The sequence below is a fragment of the Lepisosteus platostomus genome, chromosome 9 (genome assembly GCF_059453375.1).
Source record: "Lepisosteus platostomus isolate fLepPlt1 chromosome 9, fLepPlt1.hap1, whole genome shotgun sequence".
NCBI lineage: Eukaryota > Metazoa > Chordata > Actinopteri > Semionotiformes > Lepisosteidae > Lepisosteus > Lepisosteus platostomus.
In genome coordinates, this window is record NC_142619.1 from 2,645,816 (window position 1) to 2,664,719 (window position 18,904).

General features: G+C 48.1%; 1 protein-coding gene and 1 long non-coding RNA gene across 2 annotated transcripts in view; both read left to right on the forward strand.

The window, feature by feature from the left end:
• LOC148654365 (uncharacterized) overlaps positions 1-18,904 on the forward strand; it is a 140,445-nt gene that overhangs the window by 43,697 nt on the left and 77,844 nt on the right. The gene's annotated exons all lie outside the window — the stretch shown is intronic.
• LOC148654369 (uncharacterized) lies at positions 529-15,895 on the forward strand. The gene is given in 3 exon segments (XM_088646588.1): positions 529-1,004; positions 8,100-15,788; positions 15,791-15,895. Coding segments are annotated over 2 exon segments (7,725 nt in total). The 5' UTR covers positions 529-1,004; positions 8,100-8,153; the 3' UTR covers positions 15,881-15,895.

An 18,904-nucleotide genomic window follows, 5' to 3' on the forward strand; every position in this document is an offset into this window, starting at 1 on the left:
TAATATTGAAGAGAGGGACAGTACAGAGTTTAGTGCTGAAGAGTTTACTAGTGAAGGGTTTAATATTGAAGAGAGGGACAGTACAGAGTTTAGTGCTGAAGAGTTTACTAGTGAAGGGTTTAATATTGAAGAGAGGGACAGTACAGAGTTTAGTGCTGAAGAGTTTACTAGTGAAGGGTTTAATATTGAAGAGAGGGACAGTACAGAGTTTAGTGCTGAAGAGTTTACTAGTGAAGGGTTTAATATTGAAGAGAGGGACAGTACAGAGTTTAGTACTGGAGATTTTACTGGTGAAGGGTTTAATATTGAAGAGAGGGACAGTACAGGGTTTAGTGCTGAAGAGTTTACTAGTGAAGGGTTTAATATTGAAGAGAGGGACAGTACAGAGTTTAGTGCTGAAGAGTTTACTAGTGAAGGGTTTAATATTGAAGAGAGGGACAGTACAGAGTTTAGTGCTGAAGAGTTTACTAGTGAAGGGTTTAATATTGAAGAGAGGGACAGTACAGAGTTTAGTGCTGAAGAGTTTACTAGTGAAGGGTTTAATATTGAAGAGAGGGACAGTACAGAGTTTAGTGCTGAAGAGTTTACTAGTGAAGGGTTTAATATTGAAGAGAGGGACAGTACAGGGTTTAGTGCTGAAGAGTTTACTAGTGAAGGGTTTAATATTGAAGAGAGGGACAGTACAGAGTTTAGTGCTGAAGAGTTTACTAGTGAAGGGTTTAATATTGAAGAGAGGGACAGTACAGAGTTTAGTGCTGAAGAGTTTACTAGTGAAGGGTTAAACTCGCCCCCCGGGGGAGGTGTCCGCTTACTTTCAGTTTCGGAATGAGCAGCTGATCAGGCCACAGCTGACCGGATCCAGTTCAGAGACGCCTGGTTCTTCCACACAGACGGGTCTCAGTTCACGACCAGTAATCAGGCAGCACCCGACACGCACTGCCGCCTCTCTCTCTCCCCGTTACTGACGAGACGACGAGACACCGACACCCGCTCGAAGCCGCTGGGTATGAAGTCGGGGTGTTCAGTTTTAATTGGGAAGTCGCTTGGCTTCTCCGCCTGGGTGCCTTTTTTCTGCATTTTTCGAGGGATGAGTCCTTGTCTCTTGCGGTCGGTGCGGTGCGCTCTTTCCCTCCGCGGAGGCGAGAATTTCGGGGCGGCGGAGCCCCGCTGGAGAGGCTCTCGCCTCACTGTGACACTGGAGCTGCAGATGGAATCGGATGGGGGTTGAAAGTCGGTCGTTCACCCTTCATTCCGTTTCACTGTTTCGCAAAGTAAAAATGATGGAAGCTCGTTTCCGCCAGGGAGTATCTCAGAATTCCGACTTTATATCTCGACTTCGAAATAGCCATATTTCATTGTCTGTCCTTTTGTTATTGTAACGGATTCGGGTTCTAGGGCTTGTGCCCTCGCTGCTCCCACCCTAGTTCGTGCCTCGCTGCACTGGCTCACTTTCTTTAAGAACACTTTCTTTAGCCCCGGCGGGCAGCATCCCTGTTATGCGCAGGGGAGAGTGGTGCCGTCACCACACTGCAACCAGATCGTACAACCTGTATGTCGGCCGTTCCGTTACACTATTTTCATGAATCGTACAGGATCATAGGATCTATAAGCCTGAAGACTTGTCCTGTACAGTGCCCTGATAAAAATCAAATTAATTACACTAATTTTTATAGAATCCCATTTCCGCCAGTGAGGCTTCCATAGTACCCGGATGGAATAGTGCACGGTGGGCTTTTTAAAATAGTTTTTATTTACGTAGACAGAATATGAAATAAGATACAGAAATAGGCACTTCACATCCAGAAGAATTCACAATTATAAAAGCTGAAACATACTTTTTACGTATTTCCATTGTATGTCCTTTTTTACTTAAAAAAGAAGGTCTTCTTTAGCTCAGCTGGCAAGAGGTTCGAGCCAGTGCAGGGAGGCACGAACTAGGGTGGGAGCGGCGAGGGTACAATCCCCTGAACCTGAATCCGTTACAATAACAAAAGGACAGACAATGGAATACGGCTATTTCGAAGTCACAAATGTGAGATATAAAGTCGGAATTCTGAGTTGCTAAGTCGCAATTCTGAGATACTAAGTCGGAATTCTGAGATATAAAGTCGGAATTCTGAGTTGCTAAGTCGCAATTCTGAGATACTAAGTCGGAATTCTGACTTACTAAGTCGCAATTCTGAGATACTAAGTCGGAATTCTGAGATACTAAGTCGGAATTCTGAGATAGCATAGCGCGTTTGTTTTTTCCTCCCTGGCGGAAACGGGCTTCCATAGAAATGGGCTTCCATTGCTGTAGATTAAATGAATCGCTTTGAAACATCTAAATTCGGAATTCTGAGTTACTAAATCGGAATTCTGAGTTGCTAAATCGCAATTCTGAGATACTAAGTCGGAATTCTGAGTTGCTAAGTCGCAATTCTGAGATACTAAGTCGGAATTCTGAGTTGCTAAGTCGGAATTCTGAGTTGCTAAGTCGCAATTCTGAGATACTAAGTTGGAATTCTGAGTTGCTAAGTCGCAATTCTGAGATACTAAGTCGCAATTCTGAGATACTAAGTCGGAATTCTGAGTTGCTAAGTCGGAATTCTGAGTTGCTAAGTCGCAATTCTGAGATACTAAGTCGCAATTCTGAGATACTAAGTCGCAATTCTGAGATACTAAGTCGGAATTCGGACTTGCTAAGTCGCAATTCTGAGATACTAAGTCGGAATTCTGAGTTGCTAAGTCGCAATTCTGAGATACTAAGTCGGAATTCTGAGTTGCTAAGTCGCAATTCTGAAATACTAAGTCGGAATTCTGAGTTGCTAAGTCGCAATTCTGAGATACTAAGTCGGAATTCTGAGTTGCTAAGTCGCAATTCTGAGATACTAAGTCGCAATTCTGAGATACTAAGTCGGAATTCTGAGATACTAAGTCGCAATTCTGAGTTGCTAAGTCGCAATTCTGAGTTGCTAAGTCGCAATTCTGAGTTGCTAAGTCGCAATTCTGAGATACTAAGTCGGAATTCTGACTTACTAAGTCGCAATTCTGACTTACTAAGTCGCAATTCTGAGATACTAAGTCGGAATTCTGAGTTACTAAGTCGCAATTCTGAGATACTAAGTCGCAATTCTGAGATGCTAAGTCGCAATTCTGAGTTGCTAAGTCGGAATTCAGAGATACCATAGCGCTTTTTTTTTTACTCCCTGGCGGAAACGGGCTTCCATAAAAAATAGTCTTCGCTGCTGTAAGATTAATTTCATAAAAAGCAATAGAGACGTTATCGGGGTTTTTAAAAATGTTTACAATTATTAGCTCATACACGAAGGGAGGTTCTGTTGTCTTGTGTGAACTGCAACAGCACTGTGAGAACCACAGTGTCACGCCCTCTGCAGCCAGAGGGCGCTCCTTCTCTGTCCTGTCCCTAGTTTCCGGTCTGCTGTCCTTCCTGTCCCTCTCTTTCCCTTGGGCTATATATTTCCGGGTCTTGCACTCTGTCCGGGCTCAGCTTTGACGTTCGGATGTCCTGAGACCCGCCTAGCACCAGGGCGCCCCACGTCCGCTCCCTGAGGGCATAGGTTTCTATACGGCATTCCTGAACTCTTTGCACTATGAGCCCGGGCCTTTTTCCTGTCTCGCCGCTACGCATATGGGTCTTTTCCGCTCTCCTGCTCCCCACGGTTAGTCCCTTTGGACGTCAGTGACAGAATGCTGAGCCACCTACTGACCCCGCGAGCGGTGTTTTTTTTTGTCTTGCCGCAGTTTTTTTTTCTTGTTCTCTGGGCTGTTTTTTTTTTCAGTTCCTCTATTCTTATCACTGGATATCACTCCGATCTTCCGTGCCTGTGAGCGGGTCCTGCACCTGGCTTTCCTCGGGTAGATCACTCCGATATCAGTGATTGAATGTTGAGCTGGCTTGCCTATTCTTATTACTGGATATCACTCCGAGCTTCTGTGTCTGGAGCGGGTTCTCGTGCCTGGCTCTTCCTGGTCTGGCTCTCTCCGATATCAGTGATAGAATGGTAAGCTTTCTGCCGTTCCTCCATTCTTTTCGCTGGATATCACTCCGGGCATCTGTGTCTGTGAGCGGACTTGGGTCTGGCTTTCCTCAGGTTGTCCACTCTGATATCAGCGTTAGAATGTGTACGTGCCATTTGCCCAGTCTGCGGTATTTTTCCCCGGGGTTTTTGTGTTTTTTTTCTTGTTTTTTGCCTTTTGTTTTGATTTTTTTTCTTCCTGGTTTCCCCTCCTTTTTGGTCCCCCCTGCTCTCTGTGTCTCGGAACTTTGGTTCCTATCTGTCTTGTGTGGTTTGTCTCCCTGGTCTTTCCCAGGTTTTTGTTTGTTTGTGTTTGTGCTTGTGTACTTTTTTTGTTTTAAGTCTCTGGAGCTCTTCTCTACCCCCCCCTTCCTCCTCCCAATAAAGGTTTATACCCCGGAGGAAGGGGTAGCTCTCAGCCGTGGATTCCCGGAGGTTTCCTTTCAGTTAAATTAGGTTTTTCCTCCCCCCAGTGCTGGGCAGCTTATTTATTTGTATGGGTGTCGGGAGCCGCCCATGAAGGGGGGGGTACTGTCACGCCCTCTGCAGCCAGAGGGCGCTCCTTCTCTGTCCTGTCCCTAGTTTCCGGTCTGCTGTCCTTCCTGTCCCTCTCTTTCCCTTGGGCTATATATTTCCGGGTCTTGCACTCTGTCCGGGCTCAGCTTTGACGTTCGGATGTCCTGAGACCCGCCTAGCACCAGGGCGCCCCACGTCCGCTCCCTGAGGGCATAGGTTTCTATACGGCATTCCTGAACTCTTTGCACTATGAGCCCGGGCCTTTTTCCTGTCTCGCCGCTACGCATATGGGTCTTTTCCGCTCTCCTGCTCCCCACGGTTAGTCCCTTTGGACGTCAGTGACAGAATGCTGAGCCACCTACTGACCCCGCGAGCGGTGTTTTTTTTTGTCTTGCCGCAGTTTTTTTTTCTTGTTCTCTGGGCTGTTTTTTTTTTCAGTTCCTCTATTCTTATCACTGGATATCACTCCGATCTTCCGTGCCTGTGAGCGGGTCCTGCACCTGGCTTTCCTCGGGTAGATCACTCCGATATCAGTGATTGAATGTTGAGCTGGCTTGCCTATTCTTATTACTGGATATCACTCCGAGCTTCTGTGTCTGGAGCGGGTTCTCGTGCCTGGCTCTTCCTGGTCTTGCTCTCTCCGATATCAGTGATAGAATGGTAAGCTTTCTGCCGTTCCTCCATTCTTTTCGCTGGATATCACTCCGGGCATCTGTGTCTGTGAGCGGACTTGGGTCTGGCTTTCCTCAGGTTGTCCACTCTGATATCAGCGTTAGAATGTGTACGTGCCATTTGCCCAGTCTGCGGTATTTTTCCCCGGGGTTTTTGTGTTTTTTTTCTTGTTTTTTGCCTTTTGTTTTGATTTTTTTTCTTCCTGGTTTCCCCTCCTTTTTGGTCCCCCCTGCTCTCTGTGTCTCGGAACTTTGGTTCCTATCTGTCTTTTGTGGTTTGTCTCCCTGGTCTTTCCCAGGTTTTTGTTTGTTTGTGTTTGTGCTTGTGTACTTTTTTTGTTTTAAGTCTCTGGAGCTCTTCTCTACCCCCCCCTTCCTCCTCCCAATAAAGGTTTATACCCCGGAGGAAGGGGTAGCTCTCAGCCGTGGATTCCCGGAGGTTTCCTTTCAGTTAAATTAGGTTTTTCCTCCCCCCAGTGCTGGGCAGCTTATTTATTTGTATGGGCGTCGGGAGCCGCCCATGAAGGTTGGGGTACTGTCACGCCCTCTGCAGCCAGAGGGCGCTCCTTCTCTGTCCTGTCCCTAGTTTCCGGTCTGCTGTCCTTCCTGTCCCTCTCTTTCCCTTGGGCTATATATTTCCGGGTCTTGCACTCTGTCCGGGCTCAGCTTTGACGTTCGGATGTCCTGAGACCCGCCTAGCACCAGGGCGCCCCACGTCCGCTCCCTGAGGGCATAGGTTTCTATACGGCATTCCTGAACTCTTTGCACTATGAGCCCGGGCCTTTTTCCCGTCTCGCCGCTACGCATATGGGTCTTTTCCGCTCTCCTGCTCCCCACGGTTAGTCCCTTTGGACGTCAGTGACACACAGTCCTGTAGTATCCAGTCAGTTTGTGTGTATTAACCCCTCTCTCCCTCAGTGCAGTGTTAAAGTACTGGAGTGTCCAGTCAGTGTGTCTGTATGAACCCCTCTCTCTCTCAGTGCAGTGTTAATGTACTGGAGTGTCCAGTCAGTGTGTCTGTATGAACCCCTCTCTCTCTCAGTGCAGTGTTAATGTACTGGAGTGTCCAGTCAGTGTGTCTGTATGAACCCCTCTCTCTCTCAGTGCAGTGTTAATGTACTGGAGTGTCCAGTCAGTGTGTCTGTATTAACCCCTCTCTCTCTCAGTGCAGTGTTAATGTACTGGAGTGTCCAGTCAGTGTGTCTGTATGAACCCCTCTCTCTCTCAGTGCAGTGTTAATGTACTGGAGTGTCCAGTCAGTGTGTGTGTATGAACCCCTCTCTCTCAGTGCAGTGTTAATGTACTGGAGTGTCCAGTCAGTGTGTCTGTATGAACCCCTCTCTCTCTCAGTGCAGTGTTAATGTACTGGAGTGTCCAGTCAGTGTGTCTGTATGAACCCCTCTCTCTCTCAGTGCAGTGTTAATGTACTGGAGTGTCCAGTCAGTGTGTCTGTATGAACCCCTCTCTCTCAGTGCAGTGTTAATGTACTGGAGTGTCCGGTCAGTGTCTGTATTAACCCCTCTCTCTCTCAGTGCAGTGTTAATGTACTGGAGTGTCCAGTCAGTGTGTCTGTATGAACCCCTCTCTCTCTCAGTGCAGTGTTAATGTACTGGAGTGTCCAGTCAGTGTGTGTGTATTAATCCCTCTCTCTCTCAGTGCAGTGTTAATGTACTGGAGTGTCCAGTCAGTGTGTCTGTATGAACCCCTCTCTCTCTCAGTGCAGTGTTAATGTACTGGAATGTCCAGTCAGTGTGTGTGTATTAACCCCTCTCTCTCAGTGCAGTGTTAATGTACTGGAGTGTCCAGTCAGTGTGTCTGTATGAACCCCTCTCTCTCTCAGTGCAGTGTTCATGTACTGGAGTGTCCAGTCAGTGTGTCTGTATGAACCCCTCTCTCTCTCAGTGCAGTGTTCATGTACTGGAGTGTCCAGTCAGTGTGTCTGTATGAACCCCTCTCTCTCTCAGTGCAGTGTTCATGTACTGGAGTGTCCAGTCAGTGTGTCTGTATGAACCCCTCTCTCTCTCAGTGCAGTGTTCATGTACTGGAGTGTAGCTATTATGCTATTGTGACGGGAAAGTGAATATTTAAGACCGATACAAAAAAATAATAAAAAAGTCAATATAGTATACATATGTTTACATTTTCTTAAGAGTAAGAGCTTATTTAAGATAATCAAAAATATATATATATTAGACATAGTGGCTTTAGAAACCTAAGATATTTATAAGCAAATTAAGCGGGGTTAGAGGAGTCATTTGAATGTAAGCTGCATTAATAACCAGGCCTGCGCTGAACATCCACCCAAAACACTACTTCTGTGACAAACCACACCTTTCTCACAGACCCCCTGCTAAACTCTGACGCGGCGGGGTGGGTCGTTTTTAAAAAGACCGCGCGAGAGTGGACATGAAAGCAGACACTGCTGATGGTAGCGTTTCGGGAAGCCCTCTCACAGTTTTCAATGAAAAGGGTGAGACAACAGGATGCCAAACAGACCAATAGTGAAACAGAGGCCTGGGTGAGATGCATTATCACAGTGAGTCTGCGCTGCTCATCCACAGAATACTTGCTCTTTGCGTATGTCATGTCATTTATGAGGTTATTCAAGCAACGCATGAAGCAAATATGATGTCATTTTTACTTTACTGAATGCAAGCAGCTTAAAAAATCAACAGTTAAAAGTCAACACCCCAATAAAAGTCAAATGGGACTGCGCATGTTAAATATTCTGAATCTCTATTCTCAATAACAGCTTAAATACTTCAGGAGGGAGCTTGACTGTTCTGTTATTCTTAAGTGAACAATACAAAGTCAATTTAAACAGCATGAATTCATTAAAACATGATGGGTGATTTCCGTTTTGAATCTTGCCCTTGCTGCTTGTGTCTTCCAGGTGCTGCCCCTCCTTCCCAGCTAAAACTCAACCAGTCACAGACCAGCTCACAAAATGGGAGGCCATACATCTTCACTTTGTTCCACATGTCAAACAGATATGTATTATGGCTACAAACTACTTGACTCTGTTTTCAAGGCGTATGGTCAATTATTACCTGATAGTCCACATGCAGAAATAGATGACTGGCTTAAATCAGGCAAGTGTGGAAGGTGTTATGAAAGGTACTTGAGAGACAAGGAGAGAGACAAGGAAATGAGGGAGCAGGAGGAGAGGACAAATATGGCAGAGGAGAGAAGAAAGCATGCAGAGGAGAGGAGAAAGATGGCAGAGGAGAGAAGAAAGCATGCAGAGAAAGAGAGACAGTGGGAGGAGGAAAAGAAACAGATGGTGAGGAGAAGGCTAGAGGGAACTCGAGAGGAGACGGCCAGGAGGTGTGCTCAGGAGAGACGGAGGAGAGCAGAGGAGATCCAGCAACGTCATGGTCAAGTGGTGAGAGAGGTGTTTCAGGGACGGCGAGAAACCCTGAACGCTGGTGATTCAGATTCAGACAAAGGGCTACTGAACATCCTGTCCAGACAACTTGGAATCCCTGAGGCCGAGATCGATCTCAGGAAACTGTCCCCCCAGCAGGTCCTCTCTCTGTCCCTCAGTCTCCAGGAGCTGCTGTTTGATGACTGGGTCGACCACACCCCACTAGAAGACACCCTGCTTCACACCCAGGTCCTGATCACAGAGCTGTGCATGATAGTGCTGGATACCAGTGAGGATGGCTCGCTGGAGACTGCTGCTGACCAACTACAGCTCATAGTGGAGACACTGGTCAGGGTGGTGAGAGAGGGAGAGGGACAGTGTCTGTACTTCACACAGGCCCTGTTCTTGACTTACACTCAGCTCCTGGAAACCTGCACTGAGACCCAGCTCACCACACTCTCCATCGCTGTGGCGTGGACCCAAGGGGACATTTCCACCGAGCAGCTCTTCCTCCTGAAGGTCCTGGAGCTGCTGCTCAGAGCCATGGAGGAGAGGAACGGGACAGCTGTGACAGGAAAGGTGAGGGGTGAGGAGGAGAAGTGTCTGGAGCTGATCCTGGACGCTCTGGTTCAGACATCTGAAGGAGGTGCCTTCTGCAGGCTGACAGCCTCGCTCCTGGGACTCCTGGGAACTGGCCGCTGGACTTGTACAGAGGTGCTCAGACTGTTAGACACACTTGTTCAGAAACCGTTAACCCCCGAGGATCTGCTGAGGATCACCGACCTGGTGAAAGGGAATGACCTTTCACCTTTCTGGACAGGCAGCGAGGGCTGCTCTCTGGACTCTTTGCTGGAATCTGAACACCCCGATACTGAATTTCGCAAGACCTTTGAGGAGAAGCTTCGGAGAGAAGGTGATAGGATACTGGAGTCTCATGTTTCACGACTGCGAGAGTCAGGATGCATCGACGCTGCGACTGCAGAAGTAGTGAAAGGCGTGGTGGGTGCCACCCAGAGGGAATTTGAGGACAATCTAAATGAAATCGAAGACAATGAGAATGAGGCTAAATTGCTCCACAGTGTTTTTAAAGGGTCCCTTAAAGGAATCAGGATGGAGGCAGCAGAGCTGGAGAGAGTCCTGTCAGCCCTGAGCAGAGCTGTGTTCCAGACCCAGGGCTACTGGCCCACAGTGGCTCAACTGGTCAGCTGGTGTGTGCTGGCAGTCTCTGGCACGGACAGACCACATGCTGTCATACCTCTACAGATCGACCCCTGTGTGGTGGCCATGTACGCAGCACTGAAGGTCCTACAGGGTGAGAGGGTGGGTGTGGTGCTGCGATCTGCCTCCTCACAGGACCACAGACCCCAGAACTGGACTAGTTTCTTCCAGCTGTTTGGAATCACGGTCAATATGAGCTGTGAGGAGGTGCTAGATGAAGATTTCCAAGATAACATTGTCTATGGCACTGTGGAGACTTCTTTCATGAGATTCCTTCAGCAGGGTCCAGGGCAAGGACTTTGGACACCAGCAGAGATCCCAGACTTTTATTGTCTGGTAAAGAAATTCAGAGAAGAAAAAAGTACAACAGACAACAGACAACAGAGTCAGCGCGGTGGTGTTCTCATCTCAATCATGAAAGTGTTACAAATGGTGGAAATGCATCGTGTGTCTCCCAGCTTCAGGGACAGACACGACTACACCCTAACCCAGCTGCTGGACATAGGGTGTCATGGCCCTGACCTCCTGTTCACTCTGAAGGACTATCTGACAACCAAAGGAGAGAAGAACCTGGAAGAAGTACTGCAAGAAATTCAGGAGAGGGGAGAGACAGAGACGACCACAATTAAAAAGGTGAGGGACATTGTAACCTCTGTCCAAGAACAGATTAAAAATTCTCTGAAGGAAACTGCTCAGCAAAAAAAAACATATTTTGAAATGGTCAAACAGAAAGTTGACAGGTTGAAAAAATTATTCTGGAAGAAATCTTTCCATGGTTTCAATAGAGGCTGCCTGACAGGCCACATTCTGGGCACGGAGGAGCTGCGGACAGCCCTGGTCGTCCTGTGCTCAGCTGTGTATGAGACCCAGGGCTGGTGGCCCAGAGTCACTCAGATGGTCAGCTGGTGTCTGCTGGCTCTGTCGGCATCAGGGAAGCTACTGGAGCTGGGCACTGGAGAGGGGAAGTCCTGTGTGGTGGCCATGTTCACAGCCTACAGGGTACTGAGAGGGGGGAGTGTGGACGTCCTGTCCAGCTCTCCTATCCTGGCCCAGAGTGACGCACAGGAGTGGAGGACGTTTTATGGATTGTTTGGCATTGCCATCGATAGCAACACCGACAAAACCACGGACAAGAGCAGGAAGGAGTGCTACCAGTGCGATGTGGTCTACGGCACAGCAGACAGCTTTGCGGCAGACTGCCTGCGCCAGAGTTTCGAGACGAAAGACATTCGGCCCAGACGGAAGTTCCAGTGCGCCATCGTGGACGAGGTGGACTCACTCCTGCTGGACAAGGGGGTGCAAATGACCTACCTGTCCACAGACATGGCTCCCATGCAGCACCTCAACATTGTCTTGGCCATGATCTGGAGCATCGTCAGCCAACACGGCTTTGTGGCCACGGAGAACGGGCCGATGGTCCGAGGGCCTGTCCTGCCTTTCAACAGAGCTCTGTTTGACTCCATAGACGTGGAAGCAGTGGAACCAGCTGACATTCTGCAGATGGCAGAAGAAGAGGGTCTGATTCAAAAGGGTTTTACCAGCAGCTATGACAAACTTGAGACCACTGAGACATCATCCGAGGATCCAAATATAGGAATCCTTAAAGAAAAGCTAAGGACTGTGTCCCAGGACGACATGGTCCAGATATTCCAGATAGCCCATGAATACTTCCCATACCGTTTCACCACCTATACCCAGGATAAGACCGGGATCCTGCGTCTCTGCTCCCACGGCAATACTTCTGAAGGTGAAGATCTACCTGAGGTCTCCTTTTTGCTTCTGGAGGAGGGTCTCTGCTGTGGGCTGTACGACAAAGAGGAGCCCCTCTGGGAAGCTGTGGAGGAGAACGTTAGAAACCACTTCTTCTTCACTTCTGGCCAGACGGTAGAAAAGCAAGAACAGAAAACCTGTGTCCCAGGCTTCTTGCGAGAGCTGGTGGAGAAGAAGCTCAGTGTGTGGGTCCAGAACGCTTTCCTGGCCCTTAAGGTACAGGAGGGCCAGGAGTACATCGTGGAGGACAGCCGTGTCCTTCCGGTGGATTTCGGCTCCACGGGTGTTGTGGAAAAGAACAAGAAATGGGGGAACGGCCTGCAGCAGTTCCTGGAGATGAAGCACCAGACCACACTGAGCTGCATGTCCCTCGTCACCAACTTCCTGTCCAATGTAGCCTTCTTCAGGAAGTATGAAGGCCAGATCTTTGGGACAACAGGGACTCTGGGAACACAGGAGGAGACCGAGCTGCTGAGGAAGCTCTATCCTGGCCTCTCCACCTGCAGGATTCCCTCCTTCAATGGGAAGAAGCTGTACGAGGTGGAGGGAGTAATTGAGAAAGATGTGGATGAATGGAGGAGGAAGATATGCTCTTCTGTTCTGCAGCAGACTAACCCTGCTGCCCCCTGCACAACAGGACGGGCTGCACTAGTGATCTGTGAGAAAATCAAACAAGCAGGGGACATCCACAGAGCTCTCTCTGAACAACTGAAGGAGGAAGAGGGAAAAGAGCACCTAAAGCTCTACGTCAACAGCAACAGGGATAACTCCAGCATCACGGAAAAGGCTCTACGGCCTGGAGATGTGATTGTGGCCACTAACCTGGCTGGCCGAGGCACAGACCTCAAGGTCACAGACGAGGTGAATCAGGCTGGAGGGCTGTTTGTAGTTCTCACTTTCCTCCCACAAAACGCCAGAGTGGAGTTGCAGGCATTCGGCCGCACGGCGAGGAAGGGCAACCCTGGATCGGCCCAGCTCCTCCTCTGCTCGGCTCATCTTCAGGAGCCAGTGAAATCGGCCCCAACGCTGCAGCAAGCCAGGGAGGCCCGAAACCAGCTGGCCAGAGACCGGGTGTCTCGTGTGCTACAGGATGACATCCCTGAGCTCTCACTGCGGGAGGAGCTCTTCTCCGAGTACTGCGAGCACCTGCAGGACATCTACAGCAGCTTCCCCGAGTCCGAGAGCCGCAGGGTGATGGTGGCTGTGCTGAATGAGTACTGGGGGATATGGCTGCTGAACAAGACAGAGGAAATGTCAGCTCCGGACATGTCAGCTCTGGACCGGCTCAGAAGAGACCTGAGAGAGAAAATGGAAGAAGCAGAACAAAAATGCCAAACCAACCAGTCTCCTTCTTCCAGCATCTACCAGTACATCAAGTTCGGGAACAAGCTGCTCTATGAGAAAAAGTGGGAAGAGAGCTCTGAGCTCTTCAGTAAAGCCATAGAGCTGGACAGCTCCTGGGCTGCCATCGCCCTCTATAAACGTGCCTACTGTACTTTGAAGAAACAAGACCAAGATTACTTTAGAAGGGCGAAAGAAGACTTGGAGAAAGCCCTGCACTCTGTGGAGCTCTTTACAGAGCAGTGTCTTACAACCCTGCAGCTGGTGAAACTCTCTGAGAAAGACTCTGGACAGAGCACCACTGCATTCCAGAGACAGACACAGGTCAGGATTCAGGTGCTCAGCAATGTTCGCATAAATATCAAAGAAGCAATGGAGAAACTGACAGAAATAGAACAGAAAAAGAGAGACATTCTTATAGAAGAGAGCTCCATCTTCTCCCTGGTGAAGGATCCAGAGTCTGACGTCCATGAGGAGCTGTACCGGGTCTACCAGCTGGGCCTGGAGCTGGTCTTCTCTGTGAAGGAGAAGCCCCGGTTCTGCTGGGAAGGACTGATAGTCTTTCTTCTAGGAGTGGCACAGATTGCACTTGGTATTGTTCTGATTTTGACGACTACCGGAATCCTGCTTACTGTGGGTTCTGCTCTGATTAGTGAGGGGATATCAGACTGCATTACTGGAACTACAGCCATGGTGACAGGCGAGTTCAGCTGGACCTCCTGGATTATTGGCAAAGCAGTATCCCTGGCTGTGTCACTCGTTGGGTATGGACTCGGAAAGCTGCTTTCCAAGGGTATGTCAGCCTGCAAGGCGGGGGTTCGGGGCTTGAACAAGCTGAAGTCCCTGCCCAAGTTCATCTCCAGGCAGTGTAAAGGAGGCATGACGGGAATCATGAAGGAAAATCTGAAAAATGCACTAAAGTATGCTGGAAAGGAGGTTGTGCAGCAAACTATAATGTGTGGTGTGAGCAAAGCAGAAGAAATAGCAATTGATCGGATATGTGGCCAAATAAGACATCACATCCAAGAGAAAGTATTCGAAACAGTTGAGAACAATATAGCCAGTGACCCACTAGGCCCCCTGGTGGACAGTGTGGTGGTCTCACATATCACTGAAAATGAAGATCTCGGACTCCTCCTGGCTGATGAAGAGAACAGGAGAGAGTTACTGGGCATTTTCCAGACAGCGTGCGGGACAGTGCTTGAGTCACACTGCTCTGGGCTGGGCTGGCAACAGCAGCTGAACACCTCCATTCACAACATCGTGAATAAAGCCAAGCACGGGAACAATGCGACAGCGAACAGTGTCCTGACTCTAATCCGGGCTGCTCACATGGCCGTTCTCTGTGGAGACGCAGTTCTTTCAGCGATGGACCTCTGCAGGGAATTCAACAGCCAATATTGTGAGGAACTCGAGAAAACTTTGAAAAGGTTGAAGAAGAACGTGGAGAAAGAAGGGCTCTCCGGTGGTGATAAAGCCAATCTGGTTTCTTTTAAAACGGAGATAACCAAGATGATCTCTTCAGCGCTGGGTGACGCTATTTTTCAGATAGTTCACCAGAAATTCTCCAGCCACATGGTCAGTCTCGCCCAAGAACAGATTAACGGAAAGATTGGCCAATTGGTAAGCAGTACTCTGAAGACAAGCAGAACCCGAGAGAAGCTGGAAGCGGGCCTGCACACCAGCTACATCGCCAGTGCCCCAGAGTCACACAGACATGCCACAGAAGAGGACTTGATTGGCGTGACCGCCTATGCTATGAAAATGACACAGCGCACTGCTGATGGTCCAAGTAACAGCGCTGAGAGCAACAGCCTGGCCACACTGCTGGAAGCCAAGCTCCTGGCTGAGAGCAGCAGCAAGACTGTGGTCATTTACACTGAGAACAGTAGAGGAAAGCGCAGCAAGATGACTGTGGTGCATCCGAATAAATCCACAGAGGGCACCGTGGAGCTGCTCTACCACCCCAAGAGTGACCGCTGCCCCAACGGCCACTACGAGGCCCTGATCAACGGCCGGGTGGTGGAAGTGAGCGGACAGAGGAACAACTGCCTTTATGTGGCGTTCGCTCGCAGCCAGCAGACGACTGCTTCTTCAGACACCATCTCCTCTGTGGCTGCCGGGCTGCGGGAGAAGGCAGTCCAGATGAGCCTGAGTGATCCAGGAAAGTGGGCCCCGCTCATCAAACGCAAGGAGAGAGTTCTGAACATCCGAGGGGGCGGCTGGTTCATGGCTGAGGGAGGTGGTGAATATGTCAAGGAGACACAGGAGGAGCTTGAGAAACACACTGGTCGGGTTGGCAAATACAAAGATAATCAGAATTACCTTCATGAGAACGGAATAGGCAAGTTCATGAATGCTGACCACCAGCCTGCCGTTGACAGCGTCGTTGAGGCCTATTTTAAGAATCCTGAAAGTCCGCTGGTCAAAGGCTTGATTCACATGTGGACTGATGGGAAATACCAACTGAATAACCCCCCAGACAAAAATAAATTTAGGAGTCAGATGCATTCCCATGGAAGGAATCTGCCCACTGTCCTTGTGCCCAGAGATCTACACAGAGCCTTCCCAACAACCTGCAGTAAAGAGTTCAGACAAGCAGTGGCAGAATACATCAGCAAGGATGATGTGGAAGGCTTTCTGAAAATGGCTATACTGGGTGCTGCCCCGAAATCTATCTATGGGAAGAGTGGAAATGGACAGAATACAAATTTGGGAAATCGAAGAGTTTCTATCTATACAAACAAATTTCAACAGGCATCTCTGCAAGTAATAGAGGTTTATAGACAAAAGCTTCAGGAAAGCAATTTCATGGATAGTAATCAATTAGAAAAAAGTTTTGAAAGGGCAGAGCATTGGGTTAACAACAAACAGTACAATGACCAAAACGATCGCCATGTTCAACAGACCCAGAAGATTCTGAACAAGAAGCTCAGCTGGAGCTTCTGAATTGTGTTTGGCTGTGGACACGTCGTTGATTTTACTGGGCACATAAACATTCATACCTTCTTCGAAGAGGCAAATTCGTCAAAGGCCTTTCTTCAAGACGGGAAACAGTCCACACTGAAACACGACTTCATTGTCCTGCAGGAACGGAGAGCAGGTCTTAATTGGAGTTTAATGCAGGCGATCAGCTTAGACACCGCACCACACGAGAGCAGTAAAAACCAAGGTGAGGGAGCTCTTGACTGCTGAGATCAAAGCTCTCAGACTGGCAGTAGATTTGGGATCTAGAGCCAGTAGATTAGCTCTGTATGGAAGCCCGTTTCTGCCAGGGACTAAAAAAAAAACGCGCTATGGTAACTCAGAATTCCGACTTTATATCTCAGAATTGCGACTTCGAAATAGCCCAAATTTCATTGTCTGTCCTTGTGTTACTGTAATGGATTCGGGTTTTAGGGCTGGTGCCCTCGCCTCCCCCCCCCTACTTCGTGCCTCACTGCAATGGGCTCGAACCCATTTCGATTTCGATTTAGAGGAAGACATAGTGTAAGCCTCTCTTGGGGTGTGTGTTTAGTGCTGAAGAGTTTACTAGTGAAGGGTTTAATATTGAAGAGAGGGACAGTACAGGGTTTAGTGCTGAAGAGTTTACTAGTGAAGGGTTTAATATTGAAGAGAGGGACAGTACAGGGTTTAGTGCTGAAGAGTTTACTAGTGAAGGGTTTAATATTGAAGAGAGGGACAGTACAGAGTTTAGTGCTGAAGAGTTTACTAGTGAAGGGTTTAATATTGAAGAGAGGGACAGTACAGAGTTTAGTGCTGAAGAGTTTACTAGTGAAGGGTTTAATATTGAAGAGAGGGACAGTACAGGGTTTAGTGCTGAAGAGTTTACTAGTGAAGGGTTTAATATTGAAGAGAGGGACAGTACAGAGTTTAGTGCTGAAGAGTTTACTAGTGAAGGGTTTAATATTGAAGAGAGGGACAGTACAGGGTTTAGTGCTGAAGAGTTTACTAGTGAAGGGTTTAATATTGAAGAGAGGGACAGTACAGAGTTTAGTGCTGAAGAGTTTACTAGTGAAGGGTTTAATATTGAAGAGAGGGACAGTACAGAGTTTAGTGCTGAAGAGTTTACTAGTGAAGGGTTTAATATAGAAGAGAGGGACAGTACAGAGTTTAGTGCTGAAGAGTTTACTAGTGAAGGGTTTAATATTGAAGAGAGGGACAGTACAGGGTTTAGTGCTGAAGAGTTTACTAGTGAAGGGTTTAATATTGAAGAGAGGGACAGTACAGAGTTTAGTGCTGAAGAGTTTACTAGTGAAGGGTTTAATATTGAAGAGAGGGACAGTACAGAGTTTAGTGCTGAAGAGTTTACTAGTGAAGGGTTTAATATTGAAGAGAGGGACAGTACAGAGTTTAGTGCTGAAGAGTTTACTAGTGAAGGGTTTAATATTGAAGAGAGGGACAGTACAGAGTTTAGTGCTGAAGAGTTTACTAGTGAAGGGTTTAATATTGAAGAGAGGGACAGTACAGAGTTTAGTGCTGAAGAGTTTACTAGTGAAGGGTTTAATATTGAAGAGAGGGACAGTACAGAGTTTAGTGCTGAAGAGTTTACTAGTGAAGGGTTTAATATTGAAGAGAGGGACAGTACAGAGTTTAGTACTGGAGATTTTACTGGTGAAGGGTTTAATATTGAAGAGAGGGACAGTACAGGGTTTAGTGCTGAAGAGTTTACTAGTGAAGGGTTTAATATTGAAGAGAGGGACAGTACAGAGTTTAGTGCTGAAGAGTTTACTAGTGAAGGGTTTAATATTGAAGAGAGGGACAGTACAGAGTTTAGTGCTGAAGAGTTTACTAGTGAAGGGTTTAATATTGAAGAGAGGGACAGTACAGAGTTTAGTGCTGAAGAGTTTACTAGTGAAGGGTTTAATATTGAAGAGAGGGACAGTACAGAGTTTAGTGCTGAAGAGTTTACTAGTGAAGGGTTTAATATTGAAGAGAGGGACAGTACAGGGTTTAGTGCTGAAGAGTTTACTAGTGAAGGGTTTAATATTGAAGAGAGGGACAGTACAGAGTTTAGTGCTGAAGAGTTTACTAGTGAAGGGTTTAATATTGAAGAGAGGGACAGTACAGAGTTTAGTGCTGAAGAGTTTACTAGTGAAGGGTTAAACTCGCCCCCCGGGGGAGGTGTCCGCTTACTTTCAGTTTCGGAATGAGCAGCTGATCAGGCCACAGCTGACCGGATCCAGTTCAGAGACGCCTGGTTCTTCCACACAGACGGGTCTCAGTTCACGACCAGTAATCAGGCAGCACCCGACACGCACTGCCGCCTCTCTCTCTCCCCGTTACTGACGAGACGACGAGACACCGACACCCGCTCGAAGCCACTGGGTATGAAGTCGGGGTGTTCAGTTTTAATTGGGAAGTCGCTTGGCTTCTCCGCCTGGGTGCCTTTTTTCTGCATTTTTCGAGGGATGAGTCCTTGTCTCTTGCGGTCGGTGCGGTGCGCTCTTTCCCTCCGCGGAGGCGAGAATTTCGGGGCGGCGGAGCCCCGCTGGAGAGGCTCTCGCCTCACTGTGACACTGGAGCTGCAGATGGAATCGGATGGGGGTTGAAAGTCGGTCGTTCACCCTTCATTCCGTTTCACTGTTTCGCAAAGTAAAAATGATGGAAGCTCGTTTCCGCCAGGGAGTATCTCAGAATTCCGACTTTATATCTCGACTTCGAAATAGCCATATTTCATTGTCTGTCCTTTTGTTATTGTAACGGATTCGGGTTCTAGGGCTTGTGCCCTCGCCGCTCCCACCCTAGTTCGTGCCTCGCTGCACTGGCTCACTTTCTTTAAGAACACTTTCTTTAACCCCTGCCGCCAGCATCCCTGTTATGCGCAGGGGAGGGTGGTGTACTGCAACCAGATCGTGCAACCTGGATGTCGGCCGTTCCGTTACACTATTTTCATGAATCGTACAGGATCATAGGATCTATAAGCCTGAAGACTTGTCCTGTACAGTGCCCTGATAAAAATCAAATTAATTACACTAATTTTTATAGAATCCCATTTCCGC